The 18,766-nt window shown below is 43.8% G+C and overlaps 1 protein-coding gene across 3 annotated transcripts in view; it reads right to left on the reverse strand.

Annotated features, from left to right (window-relative positions):
- LOC306916550 (ATP-binding cassette sub-family D member 2-like) overlaps positions 1 to 14,543 on the reverse strand; it is a 26,653-nt gene extending 12,110 nt beyond the window's left edge. For 2 of the 3 annotated variants that reach the window (XM_079494450.1, XM_079494451.1), the window contains exons 1-5: positions 14,049 to 14,543; positions 13,181 to 13,565; positions 10,814 to 11,167; positions 9,476 to 9,656; positions 8,631 to 8,749 (exon numbers count right to left, since the gene is read on the reverse strand). In XM_079494450.1, coding sequence (XP_079350576.1) covers positions 8,631 to 8,749; positions 9,476 to 9,656; positions 10,814 to 11,167; positions 13,181 to 13,565; positions 14,049 to 14,290 — 1,281 coding nt within the window. In that variant the 5' untranslated portion in view covers positions 14,291 to 14,543. The remainder of the gene's footprint in view (positions 1 to 8,630; positions 8,750 to 9,475; positions 9,657 to 10,813; positions 11,168 to 13,180; positions 13,566 to 14,048) is intronic. The other variant, XM_079494452.1, reaches the window with a different exon arrangement.
- Positions 14,544 to 18,766: the final 4,223 nt, after the last annotated feature.

The following is an 18,766-nucleotide window of genomic DNA, read 5'->3' on the forward strand; positions in this document are numbered from 1 at the left end:
TGATCCAAAATGCCGCAGCTCGCTTGGTCTTCAACCAGCCAAAATTCTCACATGTCTCCCCCCTGCTCCGCTCCCTGCACTGGCTCCCGGTCGCTGCCCGCACAGAATACAAAACTCTGATGTTGGCATTTAAAGCAACCAAAGGTATGGCTCCCCCATATCTTGCCAGCATGATTGAACCCTACAAACCCTCCCGCGCACTCAGATCAGCCAACGCAGGGAAGCTGGAAGTACCCTCACTAAAAACGCCGGGACAACGCTCCACACGTCCCAAACTCTTCTCCCTTCTGGCCCCAAAACTGTGGAATGCACTTCCCGTTGCAATCAGAACTGCAGCATCACTCCCGATCTTCCGCCGTAGTCTGAAAACCCACCTTTTCAGACTCCATCATGGCCCATAGCACTTACCCTACCCCCTTAGACAGCACTTCTTAGACTTATATAGCATTTGAAACAGACTTATAGCATGTCATGTAGACAGCACAATAAGTGCATTGTATGTAGTCATAGCACTTCATAGTATATATGTACAGCATAGTATAGCACATATGTGTAGTTTATATGTATAGTGTCATTATATAGATATGTTCTAGTTATAGTTTATATGTATAGTGTCATTATATAGATATGTTCTAGTCACGGTCTTAGCTTACGCATGTTTCGCGATAAATGCATTTTGTTACATATGTGATGTATTCCCATGCTTTTTGTTCTTGCCTATTGTAAGTCGCTCTGGATTAAGAGCGTCTGCTAAATGCCTAAATTGTAAATTGTAAATTGTAAATTGTGACGTCACGTAGTAGGTGACCGGGGGAGGCAGTATAGAGACCTGGATTACTGCATGTGTTTTGTGAGGCCTAGGGGCCACGGGAGAACATGCAAACTGTACACAGAAAGGCCCTTTCGCCAACCCCATTTAGGCTATGGTCGCTGGCTGCACGCGGAGGAGAGAACACCCACAGCGTCCCCCGGCAGGAATCGAACCCGGTACCTTCTAGCTGTGAGGCGACAGCGATACCGACTGCGCCACCGTGCCCGCAGATGCAGACTTTTAATAAACAGTGCATTCTTGCGTTCATAGCGCGGCACCGAGTGCCGTGCTATGAGCTTGTAGATCTGCTATTTTTGAAAGATCGTGAAAACGTGGCTCAAATCTTTGAATTCTTTCACAGCGAACGTTTTTAACTCAAATATTTGCATCTGGGAGGTCCCTGGAACAACATATTTTCAGATGGAGGTCAGCGGCCAATTACATATAATTCTGGGGGTCCTTGACATGAAATAGGTTGAGAACCACTGACATAGAAACATAGGTTTTTCAGAAAACTGTGGATTTAAAAGACATTATTTTAATCGGCCTCAGGTCTAAATGGGTTAATATTATACAATCCAATATATATTAAAAAAAACACTGGAATTATTTTGTTGTTGGTTCAATACATTGTATGTCCCTCGCTCCCTACACAGACAAGCTACTGTCTATACTGTCCATCCAAGATCAGGCTTTCCCCCTTTCAGCACAATGTTAAGTGTTGACTGACATCACATCGTGTGCAACTAAAAATACATGCAAAATTACCGTCCCTTCCATTTGCGCAGTATCTGTAAATCTAATGATGGCATATCTGATTGTTGCACGCAGGCATGAAACTCATTTAGCATGAGTCCATGTGAAACTCATTTAGCATAAACATCCGTCTAACTCTAAGCCACTCGCGTGGCTCGTTATTTTCTTCACCGTAAACCACTAGCTAAAAAGGAGCAAGAGGGGCGATAAGCTTGTGATTGAATTCTGCCGTATCAGCCCTCGGGGGTCGTATGGCAGGATGCAATGCCCCCAACTCGCAGTAAACAAGCCAGAGTGTGACAGTGATACAAACAGAAACTGCATTCAGGCTGAATTTGTTATATCTCGTTATCTTAGTCTTCTCTGAACATGTGATGTCCCACAAAAGCATCTTGCTGCTTGTACCCGAGTGTGACAAATTACATCCGTCTTGATTCTTGGTAAACTAGGTATTCTAAGGCTTTAAAGCCTCATCTAGCCTATAATCTGTAGTAAGATGGTGTTGCTCAGGTCAGATCTTTGACCAGCTAACAAACGTGTCACAATCGTGATGTGTTGTTAGCTTGTAGATCACACAAATGCTTACCATTCCCCTGCTGCAGTGTGACATCCATGATTATTTACAATTTGTTTATCTAACTATAAATGCACCAAGTCTCTGTGTGTACGTGTGAACGTCTGAAATCCAAGTAACTTGTTTGGACGGCGCTCCGTCCAAACAAGGAAACTCCCCCCTGTCACCTCAGAATAAACACAAATCTAAACACAAAATTGTTAGTTTTGTGTTTTCGTAACCTTGTTATGTTAATATTGCACAGATACTGTTTGGGTCAGTTTGACACAAAATGTCTCTCTCACACACTCTCGCACACACGCACGCACGCACACGCACACACACACACACACACACACACACACACACACACACACACACACACACACACACACACACACACACACACACACACACACACACACACTTGTTTGTGACTACTTGTAGATGATTAAACAACATGCACCAGGTCATTCTGACCCGGGAACATTTCTAGATGTTCCTGACAGCACACAACAGGGAATTTACAACTAACACTAAAGGTATTTTTAGGGCTTGGATTTTAGAAAACAAGCACACAATTTGAAGTTCGCTTGAGCCGACTCAAGTTGCAACCCGATAGACCGCGGGTTGCTATGTCTTTATCCCGTAGTCAAATTGTTACACAATATGTAAAATGATGATGTTAACATTGATCCTGCTGTTCCACATACGGACCAGGTGAAGGTGAAGCAACCAGGTGAAGAAATCACAGATTGAGGCTTTAACTTTAGATTTTATAGAGAAAGACTATGATTTTATGGTTCACGGTTCAAGGTTCAAGGTGTTTATTGTCACACAGATGTACAGGTACAGCATTGTGAAAAACTTAGGTTGGGTGATGGAAGATGCTTCTGAACATAATGCTAGCTTGATCACTTCAAATGCTCTTATCTTAAAATAATCACCGAAAACAGGCAATCTGTCAAGCTCCGATCTTTTATGGAAACCTCCAAATGACTGGAATCAGTCGTGCCGACTGAGAACTTTAATCCATGCGATATAGCAGGACAGTTGCATACAGACACCGCGCCAGACTTCAACACAAGCTGGGACATGTTATAAGGCCACCGGACCATTCACACAACCAGAGCAGATATGCTCACACATAGGCCTCACTCAGACCTTTAAAACATTGATGCATGCTTGTTGTATGAATGTTGTGTCAAGTGTCATGGCCGCCCCAATGCATTTCCAATGGAAGTCACATGGTTTGATACATATTTTGGACTACAAGCTGTTGTATGGCTTTCGGCTGTGTTTCGACTGCGCCCCTCCCTCAAACCATGTGACGCCCATTGGAAATGCATTGGGGCAAGCTGTATCACACCCTTTGCATACAACAAGCATACCTTCTTTTCCGGTGCGCTGCTCAGCGGCTGCACTGCGACCCAGCGTGCCTTGTATGCCTTAATGTTTAATGTTTGTCCGTGTGCCTACGTAATGTCAGTCGTTATGTGTGTAAGGATGTGGAAGATAAGGGCCGTAGAAATCGCTCTGCTGATTCTGTGGATTATACACTCCTGTGGAAGATGCCTGTCAGTCGAACTTCAGACTCAACAATTCGACAACACAAACAATTGGCGTGGGGAGGCGCCCAGACTCGCCTGTGTGTACAGCCGAGATGTGCTGCTGTCACTGCGGCCGGAGCCTCGCACAACGAACAACAACAACCACGTCTGTTTGTCAGTGTTGAACAACATCCCCGAGGAGTTGATCCGACACAGAAGGAAAAGGAAACGAGGAAGAAAGGGCGGTATACGGAATCGACTGCGGAGGAGATTCAAGCGCCCCCCGCTCCCCTCTATCGTTCTGGCCAACATACGTTCATTACACCACAAAATCGGCACGATACGGACATACGCAAGGTACTGTAATGATTTTCGTGAGGCATCGCTGTTTTGTTTCACTGAAAGCTGGTTAAAGCCATCAAAACCAGACTCACTGTATGAAGTCCCCGGATTCACTCTGGTGCGCCTAGACAGAGGTGGAGGAGGCGGATACGGCGGTGTATGCGTGTACATCAATGATCTCTGGTGTCGATCCTACTCAATAAAAGTGAGGATATGTGACGATCCCAATGTAGAGATCCTGGGCATGACATTAAGACCTTTCTACCTACCCCGCGAATTTGGATGCGTTCTGCTGTTTGTTGTGTATGTGCCCCCAAAAGGGCCAGGAAGAGCTGCACAAGCAGCAAAGACCATTGCTGACTGTGTGCATGAGCTCCAACTGCAGTACCCGGACGCACCAGCAGTCGTTCTTGGAGACTTAAACCAGTGTTATCTGGACACTGTGCTGCCGGGATTTGAACAATACGTCAAGGATGCGACAAGAAAAAATTATATTTTGGACAAGTGCTATGTAAACATTCCAAATGCATATGTAGCGAAGATTGGGCCACCGATAGAGACCTCTGACCACAATGTTGTGTGCATGACTCCAGTCTATAAGTCCAAATTAAAAAGAGGGAAGCCAGAGAAGAAGGTAGTTAGGACATGGACAAATGAAAACAAGGAACAACTACAAGCATGCCTGGACTGGACTGATTGGGACACATTCAGAGATGGTTCATTGGACGAAATTACCACAGTTACAAATGATTATATTAATTTTTGTGTACAGCTGGTTGTTCCTACAAAGGAGATAAAAATCTATCCGAACAACAAATCATATGTGACGAAAGATATAAAAAATGTAATAAATGAAAGGAAAACAGCCTTCATAAACAAAGATTTCGGTGCACTTAAATTGGCAGAAAAAAAGTTAAAAACGAAAATGAGGCAGGCAAAATTGGCACATAGACAGCGTCTGGAGGATGCGTTTAATGCCAATGATCACAAAAAGGCATGGGATACTATGAAATCTATGACAGGAATGTCAACCCCAACGAAACTTTGTGACTGAAAATGAACTTGGTTTTTCTAATGACCTAAATACCTTTTTCGCCAGATTTGAATCATTGGACAATTCCTCAAAGTGCACTGAAATACTGAAGGCTGTAACACCTGCCCCCTCAGACAGAATTACCATCACTGTAGAGGATGTAAGGAAAGTGTTTCAGTGTACTAACACAAGGAAAGCTAATGGGCCAGATGAATGTAGCGCTTTTCTCCTCAAAAACGTTGCATCTGAGTTGGCTCCAGTGTGGCAACCAATATTCCAAACCTCTGTAGACACACACACAATTCCCCTGTCTTGGAAAACCTCACACATAAAACCACTACCCAAAATCCAATGTCCAAAAGAACATAAGGATTATAGACCCATAGCTCTCACTTCAGTGATTATGAAATCACTTGAAAGAATACTGTTACAACATCTTGTTAGTATAACCAAAGAAATATTCGACCCCAGTCAGTTTGCCTATAAAAAGGGTTGCGGTACAGAGGATGCGGTTGTGACACTGGTCCACTTAATTACAAAACACCTCGATAAGTCAAATAAGAATCATGCGAGAGTACTATTCTTAGACTTTTCTTCAGCTTTCAATACAATACAGTCTGATATACTAGTGTCAAAAATGGTACAGTTGGAACTGAATCCATACTTAATTCACTGGTATGCTTCTTTTCTTACTAACAGAGTACAGAGGGTGAAAGTGAACACAACCCTCTCATCAGCATTAACTACCAATGTTGGTGCTCCCCAGGGGTGTGTGAGCTCAGCTGTACTTTTCACCCTTTATACTGACAGCTGTCGTATTGAGGAATGCCTGTCTGAATGTCGCACTGACACACCAGACCAATACATTCTAAAATACTCAGATGATACAGTTTTGATTTCTCTCCTAGATAGTTCCAGTGATCCTGGACTGCACCAACACAGAGTAAATAAGGTGGTTGAATGGAGTGATAACAACGCTCTCATCATTAACACAAAAAAGACAGAAGAGATTGTTTTTGGTACACCACCAGAGATACACAGATCCCCCATTACTATTCATGGTGAACCGATCAACCAGGTATGTTCGTACAAATACCTAGGAGTAGTAATAGACCATCTATTGTCATGGAACGATCAGATTGATTCAGTGTGTAAGAAAACAAAGCAAAGAATCTACTTCCTTCGCCGTCTAAGATCCTTCGGTGCTAGTAGACGGATTCTTCTTATGTTTTTCACTTCTGTTATTATGAGTGTTCTTCAGTACTGTAGTACCACCTGGTATGGATGTTTGTCTGCAGCCCTAAAGTCACAAATGCTGCAACAACTGAACATTTGTTCAAAGATTGTTGGACAACAACTTCAGAAACTTTATACATCCACGTATGATAACAGCATCCTAAGGTTAGCAAGGAATATCACCTCTAATACTAAGCATGTGTTGTATGGAGAATATAGGTTGCTACCTTCAGGAAGGAGATATGGTGTACCAGCATACAATAAGGTCAGACTAAAGAGGTCCTTTGTCCACCAGTCGACCTTGAGGCTTAATCAAGAGTCGTAGTAGCCACAGGATAATCTAAGCGGTGAATATTGCTCTTGTCTTCATGTCTTTATGTATGTAAATTGTCCTGTTCTTTGTGTTATGTCAAATGTGTGTACGTATATGTGTTCTGCATACTTGGCTGCTGTGTCGCAAGACAAATTTCAGTGTGAACTGACAATAAAGTACTATATCATATCATATCATACATCAATCTGTTGCGACCGTGTGAGTCAGGCCATAGTGGTGGAAATGAACAAAGTACATTTACTTAAGTACAATTTTGAGATCTCCAATTTCCAAAACTTTTACTTCTACTCCACTACACCTCATATGCAAACATTTTACTCCACTACAATTATTTGAAAACTTTAGTAACTAGTTACTTTGTAGATTTGGATTATTATTACAAAACATATACATTACCAACTTCACCCCATCCCCTATACACATTTGAAAATAGCCGATCTACAAGTTCACAATGTGTACGCGATGCCACGCATAGTAAGCTCGTAGAACTGCTATTTTCAAAAGATTTTTTGAAACTTTAGACATTTGAAAACTTGGAAAATTCTGCAATGAGTACTTTCTACTTTTGGTACATTAATTTAAGTACATTGTGATATAACAATACTTTTGTACTTTTACTCAAGTACATTTTTAATTCCGGACTTTTGCTTGTAACAGAGAGTACATTCTACATTGCAGTATTGATACTTTTACGTAAGTAAAACAGTACTTTTTCCACCACTGCACACACGTGCGCTATTAATCACACACCATGATATCAGCAGCTTTTTGAGGTGTGAGCAGATTGTACCCGTTAAGGAATGTGTTGCAAGCCTTTTAAAGTTGCCACAGACGTGCACGTTGCCAAGGCCCTGAAACAAGCAGAGGCTTGTTGACATGCATCTGCCACACATTCTACAGTCGACTCGACATCCTCATCATTGATGTCACTAAAACATAAAACATATAGGCCAGGGTAGAGCTATTTACCTGTGGAGCGATTACAGACTAACGTGTATAGTATGCACCTACAATGTTCTCATTCTGGGGACCCCCAGGGGTCCTTGGGGAGGTTCCAGGGGGTCCCCAGCGAAAGTAGATAATACAGCATCACGATCATTTTAACCACTTTATCCATTCATACTTTTGCTATACAAAAATAGTATAATCTACAAGCTTGCAGCGCATCACAAATTTGTACATCTGCTATTTTAGAATTAAAATTCTGAATAATTGTGCATTTTGTAACACATATCTTCTCTTCTTAATCGCTTGCAGAGGCAGTTTTCGTATAATAAGAAACATTCAACATTGAGAAACAGAACCAAATGGCCCTGGCTTTTCCTGCACAATCCTCTTACAGGCCTCCAATCAACCCTAAGAGTGAATGAATGCATGAACTCAACTGAACTGGGTTTCACCGTTTTCTGGATTAAAAAGCAAAGAGGGAGAGAGCAGTAGGTCCTCAACCAACAAAGCCATTCATTCCCTGATGTACGTGTTTCTTGTGTGTGTGTGTGTGTGTGTGTGTGTGTGTGTGTGTGTGTGTGTGTGTGTGTGTGTGTGTGTGTGTGCTGATCCTGTTGTGAGCTTGTACAACTGCTATGTTTGCTATTTTAGATATCAACGCCATATCCTGTATGATTTAAGTTGGTTTTAGCTCGTTTTGTAAATACACAAAACTGTTAGTTATTTTGTATTTATTATGTTTTATTTTTCTCATTTTATTTCAGTTAAATAAAAGTTATTTTCCAATTCTAGTTTTAGTTCTTTTGTTAGTTTCAGTTACAGACGACTCCTCTGTCATGGCTATCGTCGCTGTCGGGGCAGAAACCGATCATGATGATGATGTACGATGATGAGAACGTCATCATAACATCAGCCAGTCAAAGTCATCCATTCCGTGCTCAAACGGACAGACAGACACACAAAGCTGTGCATTGGAGCGGCTGCTCCAATGCGGAGATACGAGGTTACTGGTGGACAGTGTTCCACATGGAGGCGATGTGGAACGGACAGGGAGGAGGAGCTCTCACCTCTTTGTAGGAGGACATGATCCTCTCGATGGCGTCCGCTCCCGAGGCCAGGAGGTTGCGGGCCGTGGTGAACGCCTCCGTTCTCTCGCTCACCATCGACACCTGGCCGTCTGCCGTTTCTAGAGAGAGAGAGAGGGAGAGAGAATTACTTAACCCATTTAGGACTGAGACCAGATTCTACAAAATGTCTTCTAAATCATGACAGTTTTCAGAAAAACCTATTTTAACTATCAGTGGTTTTCAAACAATTTCATGTCGAGGAGTCAAGGACCCCTAAAGATTATATGTAATTGGCCGCTGACCCCCTTCTGAAAATATGTTCATATGCCCCCCACAAGCAAAGATTTTAGTTAAAAACATTTGCTCTGAAAGAATATATATTCAAAAATTTGCGTCACATTTTTCATGATTTTTTCAAAAATAGCAGATCTACAAGCTCGTAGCACGGCACTCGGTGCCGCGCTATGAGCTTGTAGATCTGCTATTAACACATCTATTAAAACACCAAAAGATTACCAAAGGATTAATATATTATTTCCATTCCTTGGGCCGGTGGTGTCAGGCGCTGATGACAACTTGACTGTGAGGTCAACGATAAACAACAGTGGTATTCAAATGTCATGATCAGCATAGCAGAGAGATCCCACATAACAATGCCAGGATTTGTGTTAAAAAAAATCTAAATTGTTCAAAATGTTACAATACAATATATCTTGTAAATCAGAATCTAAAATGACACAAAATGCTTTCCGGGTGTTAATTGGTTAATCATTGTGCTAAAAAGAGCGGTAAGAAGGAAAGGATTTCTGTGAAATGAAAAGGGGTTATATTGTTGAAGTGTGTACCGTTGTCAGCGAAGCCCGTGGCTGTGATGATGGGCACGGCCACCATCACCAGGCCGCTGCCGCTCCACACGTACTTCATGAGGAACTGCTCTATCATGATGTACCACAGCTTTTTGGACAGGATGAGGTTCATCTGCTCCGCCAGGGAGCTGTAGCACTTCTGCAGCTGACGCATCTCCACCTAGCGCAGGGTAAATGGTAAATGGTAAATGGTGCATTTATATAGCGCCTTTATCCAAGGCGCTTTACATAGATTGTGCATTACATTCACCCATTCATACACCGATTGCGGCGGAAGCCATGCAAGGTACCAACCAGCACATCGGGAGCAATTTGGGGTTCAGTGTCTTGCCCAAGGACACTTCGACATGTAGACAGGAGGAGCCGGGATTCGAACCGCCGACCCATGGATCATTGGACGACCTGCTCTACCTCCTGAGCCACAGTCGCCCCCGGGCATACGCACGCACACACACACACGCACACGCACACGCACACACACAACACACACACACACACACACACACACACACACACACACACACACACACACACACACACACACACACACACACACACACACACACACACAGAGGGAACAGTGATTCTATCTACATTTCAAGGACCCTTGTTGTATTTTATCTCTGGAGCCCCAAGTGTCGCTATAAGGGGTCCTTGGCCTGGAAATATATACCACTGGTGGTATATGTAGTTTAGCAAAGCATAGCGTAGTGTTGTTATAACGTCTCAGAGTACATCCCATGACGTACAATGTTATTGCAAATGGAAACTGGTGTACTTGGACAGCTTCCAATTCTCTCTGCATTAGATTGGCTGTTTGCACTGCAGTTTCTCCTCTAATTCCATTATTATTAAAGAAAAAAAGAAAACAGTGCACTGTAATTGTTTTAGTCTGTAGGGTTGTGGTACACTGTGTTGTGTTGGACCGCCACAGGATTTAAAGGACTAAAGGACTAAGTGTCATGATTAATTTATGCTGCATATGCACGAAATCCAACACGTCGTTGTGACGTGTTGTAAGCTTGTAGATCACCAATTTCCTCTATTTTGTCATTTTTTTGAAAATATTTTTTTTGTAATTATTAAACGTGTCAGTGATTTATTTGTTCTTTGTTTGCCCTGTTCAATTTGTGATTACGAAGAATAAAGGCAAACGCAGTTTATCACAGTTATTTGTGTGACAATTAATCGCCAACTTAAATTTGTAATCATGACACAGCCCTATTAGGCGATTGTGTAAAATTAATCGGGCACAGGCCTAGTTATAACTGCCCCCCCAACCCGCCCTCACCCACACACACACACACACACACACACCTTGTGTCCTCTGTAGAAGGCAATCTCCTCGGCGTTGGCGATGATGCGGGAGTGCACGTAGCGCAGGTAGCCCTTGCGGTGGGCCTCCTCCGCCACCAGCTTGCCGAAGCGGGGTGAGCAGGCACGCAGCACCTTGGCCGTGGCAAACACCACCAGGCCCGCCAGCAGCGTGGGGCCCGTGGCGTTGGCGCCGCGCGATTGCGCCGTGTGGATCAGCGTGTAGGAGGTGAGCACCACGTCCAGGATGGGCTTGGTGAGGTTGGAGTAGAGGTGGGCCACCGACTGGGAGAACATCATCACGTCCTCTGTCAGCGACTGGTCCGGGTTGGACAGCCGGCCGTCCATGTTGCTGACCTATAGGGTAGAGGCTTTAGTTTAGACATACTACTGGTTCGAGTGTCATTAGACCAGTGGTTTAACCTTTTCATGTCAAGGACCCCCAAATTGATACTAATTTGCCCACGGACTCCCATTTGAAAGGATATGCCAGGGACGCCCATAAGAGAAGGTTTTTACGGCTCTAGCAGTGATTCTCATTTCTCAACCCATTTAATTTCAAGGACCCCCCATTTTCATGTGCATTAGTCTAAGGGTTCCCAATTTAATGGCATTTCTATCTCTGAGACGGACCCGTTAGGGTCAAACCCTAACGTAACCCTAACCGCAAGCATGGGAGCAGCGCATGTCCGACCTCATGTCCGACCACATGTCCGACCGCATGTCCGACCGTTGTTTCCGCATGTCGGTCCGTTGGTGTGTCTAACGGGCCGACACGCTTCGAGCTGGTATATATTTTTATTGAATGCTGACAGAACTAAGCTTTTCCTCCCTGGGTGGGTGGGGCTTTCGCCCTGCGATGGAGGCGTGCCGTCGCAACGTTCGACACGGCAACTCGCTCGCTTTAGCTTGCTCGGTGGTGTCTCACGTGGCTAAAGTTTGCTTGAGCCGACTCAGCCCTGTTCGAGTTGCAACCTGATAAGACACAGAATAGTAAATACTCGCCCCCCCCCCCCCCCCTATAATGAACAAAGCGGAGCGCTCCCTACCCCACTACCCAATCACAAGCTGTGGTGCTCCATCCAGCCCCTCCAACCCGGGGAGGAAAAGCTAAGTCGCAACGGAGACGCCATATCTTGGCGTCTTGGTAATGAGATTAAATGTAGTGGAGTACAACATATCAGTAAATGTTCTGATGATTTGAATATGTAGGACCCCAATGCAAACAATCCATAGGCTTTCTTGGGTTTTATAGTGTTGTAAAACGGCAAAATCTGGTAAAACACTGTTGTAAGGAGATGTATAGAGCAGCTGTGGGAGTATTGAGGTAATGATGTTCTTCTCCTCTTTGCACTAGGTATGTTGGTGTGTGTGGTATTTAAATGTTGTACGCATCACTGTGTACCATTATTGTCTTGTATTGTGTATTGTATTGTATTGTATTGTATTGTATTGTATCTGTATGCTGCACGGCGGTTCCTTGGTGCCCAAGACAAATTTTTCCTTCGGGAGACAAAAATAAAGAAACCTTGAACCTTGAACAGCAGCTGTGTGTCTCTCAGTGCAGTAACATTCTGTGATTATTTGCCATAATCATATAAAAAAAAATACTTTTCTGCCAAATACAACGAGACTGAGCGTTGGGGGGTGCGTCAGCTAGGTCAGGAGGTAACAGCCGGTGCGCGGCCAAAAAACGTTTGGGGACCGCTGCAGTAGAGGAAATGAACTGTAACTCAGTGGTTCACTGGTTCCCAGACTGGGGGTCGGACCCAGGGGCCGCCCCAAATATGTTGTTTTGGGGGGGGATTCCCCAGATGATTAGCTTTTGTGCAACATTGTTTGTTTTAATCAACAGTAAACAAAACCAAAATCCAGTACAAATGTATACAGGTTCCGTTATCTGCACATTCTAAAGTGACAATTGAATGACTTTCAAGACCTTTTAAATACCAAACTGGGCAAATATTACGTAAGAAAGTGGCAAACATTGTGAACATCTGCAGTGCAAAGCGTTTTCACAATCTGTGGAACCGAGTCACGCTGAATGTAAAGGCTAATGCCTACAATTCCAAGTGGTTGTCAGGGTAGGGGGGGGTCACAATTTTCTGGAGCCATCGCTGCCGACGTCCCAATAGTAGTCCGACACCCATAAATCCGACTACCCAATATTCCGACCATAAAGCCCCATACTAACCCTAACGGTTACCCCAACACTGACCGCACGCGGCCACGCAGTCAGACTAACGGGATGTCAGACTAACGCATGCCCCCTGAGGTCCCCAGTTCAAATTATGATTATTTTGTTCATTTGGGGGGGTCGTGGCCTGAAATGTTTGGGGAAACCTTACAGTAATAACTTATAGTTTTTACCTTATAGTACGTGAGGTCGGTGAAGTAGGTGCGGTAGGCGTGGTCGACCAGGCGCGTCCTGAAGGCGAGCGCCAGCTTGCCCTCTAGGAAGCGGATGGCGCTGTTGACGAAGGTGGCCGGGATGGCGATGAGCAGCCACTTGACCAGCTGCATCACGAAGCGCCGCGGCCGCTTCTCCACGATGGTCTTGACGATCTTGCCATCCAGGCTGGCCACGTAGATGGACAGGAAGGTCCGCGAGACCAGCGCCACGGAGTGCAGCGACAGCAGGGCCAGCTCCTTGGACACTAGCCGCGGGAACAGGATCCTGAGCAGCTCCAGCATCTGATGGAAGAACTCGGCGTTCACCTCAAGGGACGTGGATCTCTTCTGCGCCGCAGCAGGGCTGTCACACACGATTACAACAAGTACGTAAGTTGGCGATTAATTGTCACACAAATAATTGCGATTAACGATTTGATTGTGTTAAACTTGGAACTTGTGAATACAATGTACCGGTAATTTATTTTTGGCTTTGCACGAGTCAGATAGGCCTATGACAAATAATATACATAATTTAATTACTTTTATACTTTGAAAAAATACAGCCGAGTGGGAATAGAAGATCTACAAGCTTAATACGTGTACCATACACGTATTAAGCTTGTAGATCTTCTATTTCCACTCGGCAAATTCCACTATTAATGTATTTTTTCAAAAATAGTGGAAGCAGATCTACAAGATCAAAACGTACACGGTGTACGTTTTGACATGGTAATAAATGATTATGACGATTATGACTATTTATGCAAAAATTACGATTATCTCAAATAATTGCGATTAGACGATAATAACATTATGTAAATAATAATTGTGACAGGTCTATTACTTCTGCTGACTGGTGGTCGATGCGTCCTCCTCCTCGGCGCTGCGGGGTTTGACGACCACCAGACCGGCGGCGGATCCGTTCTTCTCCCCCGGACCTCCGGTTCTCCTGCGGTGGATGTGTCTGTAGATGACCGGGTACAGGGCTCTGGCGCCGGCCGCGGCGGCGGCCAGGAGCACGGCTCTCTTGGCCACGGCGGTCCGGTCCCATTTCACCCGGGACGCCGCGTCGAGGATACTGGACATGTTTTAGAACCTCCGCCGAACCCCTCTCTAGTAGTCCTATGTTATAAGACCACGCGGATCCATGCCGAACCGGTCCCAACCAGATCATGCATGATGTTATTATAATAACAGCATCGGAAGCAAGAGACGAGAGAGAGAGACAGAGAGAGAGAGAGAGAGAGAGCAAAAAAAAGAGGAATTCCTGTGTGTGATGGTTGTGAATGTGAATGTGATGTCAAAGAACCTCGGCCGCCGCTACATCCTCCTGCTGCTGTTTCCGTTGTTACACGCAAACGTGTTGTCCTATCGAAATGTGTAACGTCGTCCTGGCCTGTGTTCTATTTGATTTACTATTCAATATCCATTCTTCTTCTATATCCCGCCTACAGTATCCGGTAATTTGCACGCACACATACAGTAGGCCTACATTGCGCCATAGCACGCACACAAACTGTTTCCATATGCTGCTGCACACTGTAATCGTTTCATCCAATAAAGGCAAGTGGCCCTGTTTTAAGTTTGTCCACTTGCCAGGGCAGCGAACCCTGGCGTTTTGAGTACCCTAAAGTTTTATGTTAGAAATGTTGAGTATGGGAAACTGCGGGATGCTAACTTGCATGTTGAGCAATTTTCATAATTGGCATAATATGTGACCATACCATTGCAATCTATATTGCATAAGGCCAAAATTCTGGCCAAGATACTGATTCCATTCCAAGCATTAGTTTTTGCACAAAAAACACTCCTTGGGCTAAAAAAAACGGCCATATAGCCACTTGCCCAAATGTGCTGACCTCATCACATTTGTGATGACAGCTATGGCCATTTTTAGCCCAAGGATGAAATTTAGATTATTTTTTTCTCGTAGTTGTTATATGGTCACATATTGTGCCATTATGAAAATTGCTCAACATATGCAAGTTACCATCTGGCAGTTTCTATACATGCTGGTGGGACCCATAATCAACACTTTTAACAAAAGGGTACTCAAAATACCCGTGAAGTTCAATTGGGCTCTATGGGCTGGCAATAAGTTGTTATTATACTGCAATTAGTAATTGCAGTATAATAATGAATGAATGAATGAGTAGTAGTAGTAGTAGTAGTAGTAGTAGTAGTAGTAGTAGTAATTGCCAATTACTACTACTACTCATTCATTCATTCATTCATTCATTCATATGGGCTTACTATTGATGACATGATTGACATCAGGGATCTCCATATATGGGCATTACAGAGATTGTATTAGGGAATCCCATATATGCCCAAATATGGACCTTTCGTTTTCTTTTCTTTTTTCACATATATGGATTTTTGTTAACGTTTTCGGGCCGGGAAGGGCGTACATGTGTGCTAATTATTAGTAATTAGTAAGGCCAGGCGGGGCCGCCTTGGGCCAACCCATTAGGGCCCAGGTAGGGCCAGACCTTAATTTTCGACCCTGTTGAGAACTCTATTCTTCGCCGGCACTTCTAGCCACTGGTCAGATTTCCACATGTGGTGTCCACTTGATTGTCACTGTTGTATGTCTCCAGCTTTACTCTTTTCGACTGACAACCATATATGGAGATCATAAGGCTCATTCATAGTCTGGATCTTCGGTGGTGAGGTGACCATAACGTTGAGCAGCGTGAGTAAAAACAGAGAGAAGGGCTGGGGCGGTGGCGGTGGTTTGCTCTTCACCGCGGCTCGTGGCGTCATGTTGTAGTTCGGTGGTCACCTCACCACCGAAAATCCAGACTATGAATAACGCTTAAGGGTCCCCATGATGTCACTTGATGTCACGAGATGTCACGAAGTCAGATCCATATATGGACATCTAAAGGCCTATTCATAGTCTGGATTTTCGGTGGTGAGGTGACCACCGCTCCGGTGGTGAGCTGACCACCGGAGCTGAAATAACGTTGAGCGGTGGTGAGTAAAAACAGAGGGAAGGGCTGGAGCGGTGGCGGTGGTTTGCTCTTCACCGCGGCTTGTGACGTCATGTTGTAGTTCGGTGGTCACCCCACCACCGAAAATCCAGACTATGTATGAGCCTTTATGACTTCACGGAGACACTAAAGTTTAGTGTCTCCATGAAGTCACGAGGCGCGATTCCATATAGCCTAGTAGTAGGCTATAAATTATTATTTATTATTATTACATTGGGGTCCTTCTTATTCAATTAATCAGAATTGATGTATGTAATTAATGTATTCAGTCAAGTTAAAAAAACGTTTCAAAATGCTAAATGAGACTTCAGCCTACATCACATAATACTAAAAAAAACCTTTGATTTCATGGTTTAGTCAATCTGTCAACATAGTGACCTCTGGAGTCACATAATTCGATAGGTTGCGATTGTTGGTGTAACGAGGCGTAGCAGTGTTTTTCCCTTGGCAACGCCTCCGAAGGAAGATGATTGGTTGCCTGATGCAAACTAAGGATGCAAAGGATTATTCTCTACTGTACTGTCACGTGACACATCACCACATCACACACAAATCTAAAATGTATGCATTATTACAAAGTTCACAATGTTATAAATAGAGAAACAACTAAATAAATACAATAGCCTAAATACACAATATAGTTTGTATTTCAATGTGTAGCCTACTTTAGTTTGACAGTCATCTGAGCTAGCTCTTTCACTCTTTCTTGTCTCTGGGGGAATCTAGCATTGGATCAATATTAAGATCGGTCACCATCGGTCATAATATCTTGTTAAGGCTAAGCTAGGGGAAATCCTGCTCCGCACTTTGGAGTCATGCATGCAGAGACGCTGCAGCACCAATACAATAATTGGTTAACTTGTACTTGTAAGTGGACAGTTGTCCACAATCCACAATATATTGGCTCTATGAAACGATTACAATCCTGCTAGCTGTAAAACTCTATGGCTCTGCAGGCTTGAGCGGCTTGAGCAGCTGCTCCCATTCTTTCTCTCTTTCGGTGCCCTTGTCATCTCCTGTTGAACAAGTCTGCCCCCTGCTGGGTCAGTGACGCCTTGCACATTTTTGTCAAGGCTTCTCTTGATCAGGATGACAACGAATTGGCTTCAATAATTACCTCTTAATTACTGTAATTCTTATATTCAAGACAGAATACATGTCTGTGAATGAGAGGAACCTAAGTGGAACAGTGAGGTTACAGGGAGTAGACGTGAAGAAGGTGGAGGACGTTAAGTACGTAGGGTCAACATTTCAGAGCAATATGGAGAGTGGAAAAGAGGTGAAGAAATGAGTGCAAGCAGTTTGGAATGGGTGGAGAAAAGGGTCAGGTGTGATGTATGATAGGAAAGTATATCAGCAAGAATGAAAGTGATTGTGTACAAAACGGTGCTATGTTGTATGGTTTAGAGACAGTCGCACTGATGAAAAAACAGGAAGCAGAGCTGGAGGTAGCAGAGACTAAAATGTTGAGGTTCTCTCTGGGAGTAACAGGGATGCATAGGATCAGGAACGAGTACATCAGAGCGCATGTCAGATGTTTTGGAGATAAAGCCAGAGAGGCCAGGCTGGGATGGTTTGGACTAGAGGAAGACAAAAGAGAAGATTTATGGATGTAGTGAAAGAGGACAAGTTAGTTGGTATGAGAGAAGAGGAGGCAGAGGGAGGGCAGGGTAAGATGGAGGCAGATGATTCACTGTGGCGAGCTGGCGACCCCTGAAGGGAAAAGCTGAAAGGAAAAAAAAAGAAGATCATCATCACCTTCTTCATCATCTAACATATAATTAAGGGAATGTCTGTCTGAATGTTTGAAGCACTGTCGCTGCTCCTAACTCCTAACTTCCACACAGGCATTGACCATTATATTATGGAGGTCTTAACAAGGCCCTTTTTTCAATTTAACAATATGTGGTGCTATAACAGCCCACTTCACCTTTTGCCTTATAACTCTTGAACCGTAAATAAAAAAATATTTTTCAGAGTTTTGATAGTCTGTAATCGTTCGGCCGAATTGCACCCTTCCTGTACTATACTTGCTGCTGGATGGGGCAAGTGCCTCTGAGACCAGACTGATTACACCTCAAAATACATACATCATGATCTATTAAATCACATAATGGGTAACGACTAGTAATAATAATCCTAATAATCATAATCGACCAAACACAAATTTCCAAACGTTTTGTGCTGTGTGTTTATATTTCCACAGAACTAAGTTTCCAATTATAGGGATCCTTAATTTGGAACAAACCTGTGGTTAAGATTATATTAGTTTTAGCTCAGTTGTTTTCAAAGTGGGGTCCAGGGACCCTTAGGGGTCCTTGAGGAGATTCCAGGGGGTTCCTAGCAAAATGAGCGGATAAACCCACCAATCTCTTATCAGGGTCCTCCCTGGCACATCTTTTCAGATGGGGCTCCGCAAGCCAATTGTGTCAATTTGGGGGTCCTTGATTGTGAGAACCAACCGTTTTAGTTTACCAAGATCGTTTTGGACACGACCCCCGCATTGTAATGCATTAATACAATTTCAACCGGACCAAATGAATGATAAAATGAATAAAACCCTGCA

Source organism: Electrona antarctica, assembly GCF_951216825.1.
Source record: "Electrona antarctica genome assembly, chromosome: 23".
Taxonomy (NCBI): domain Eukaryota; kingdom Metazoa; phylum Chordata; class Actinopteri; order Myctophiformes; family Myctophidae; genus Electrona; species Electrona antarctica.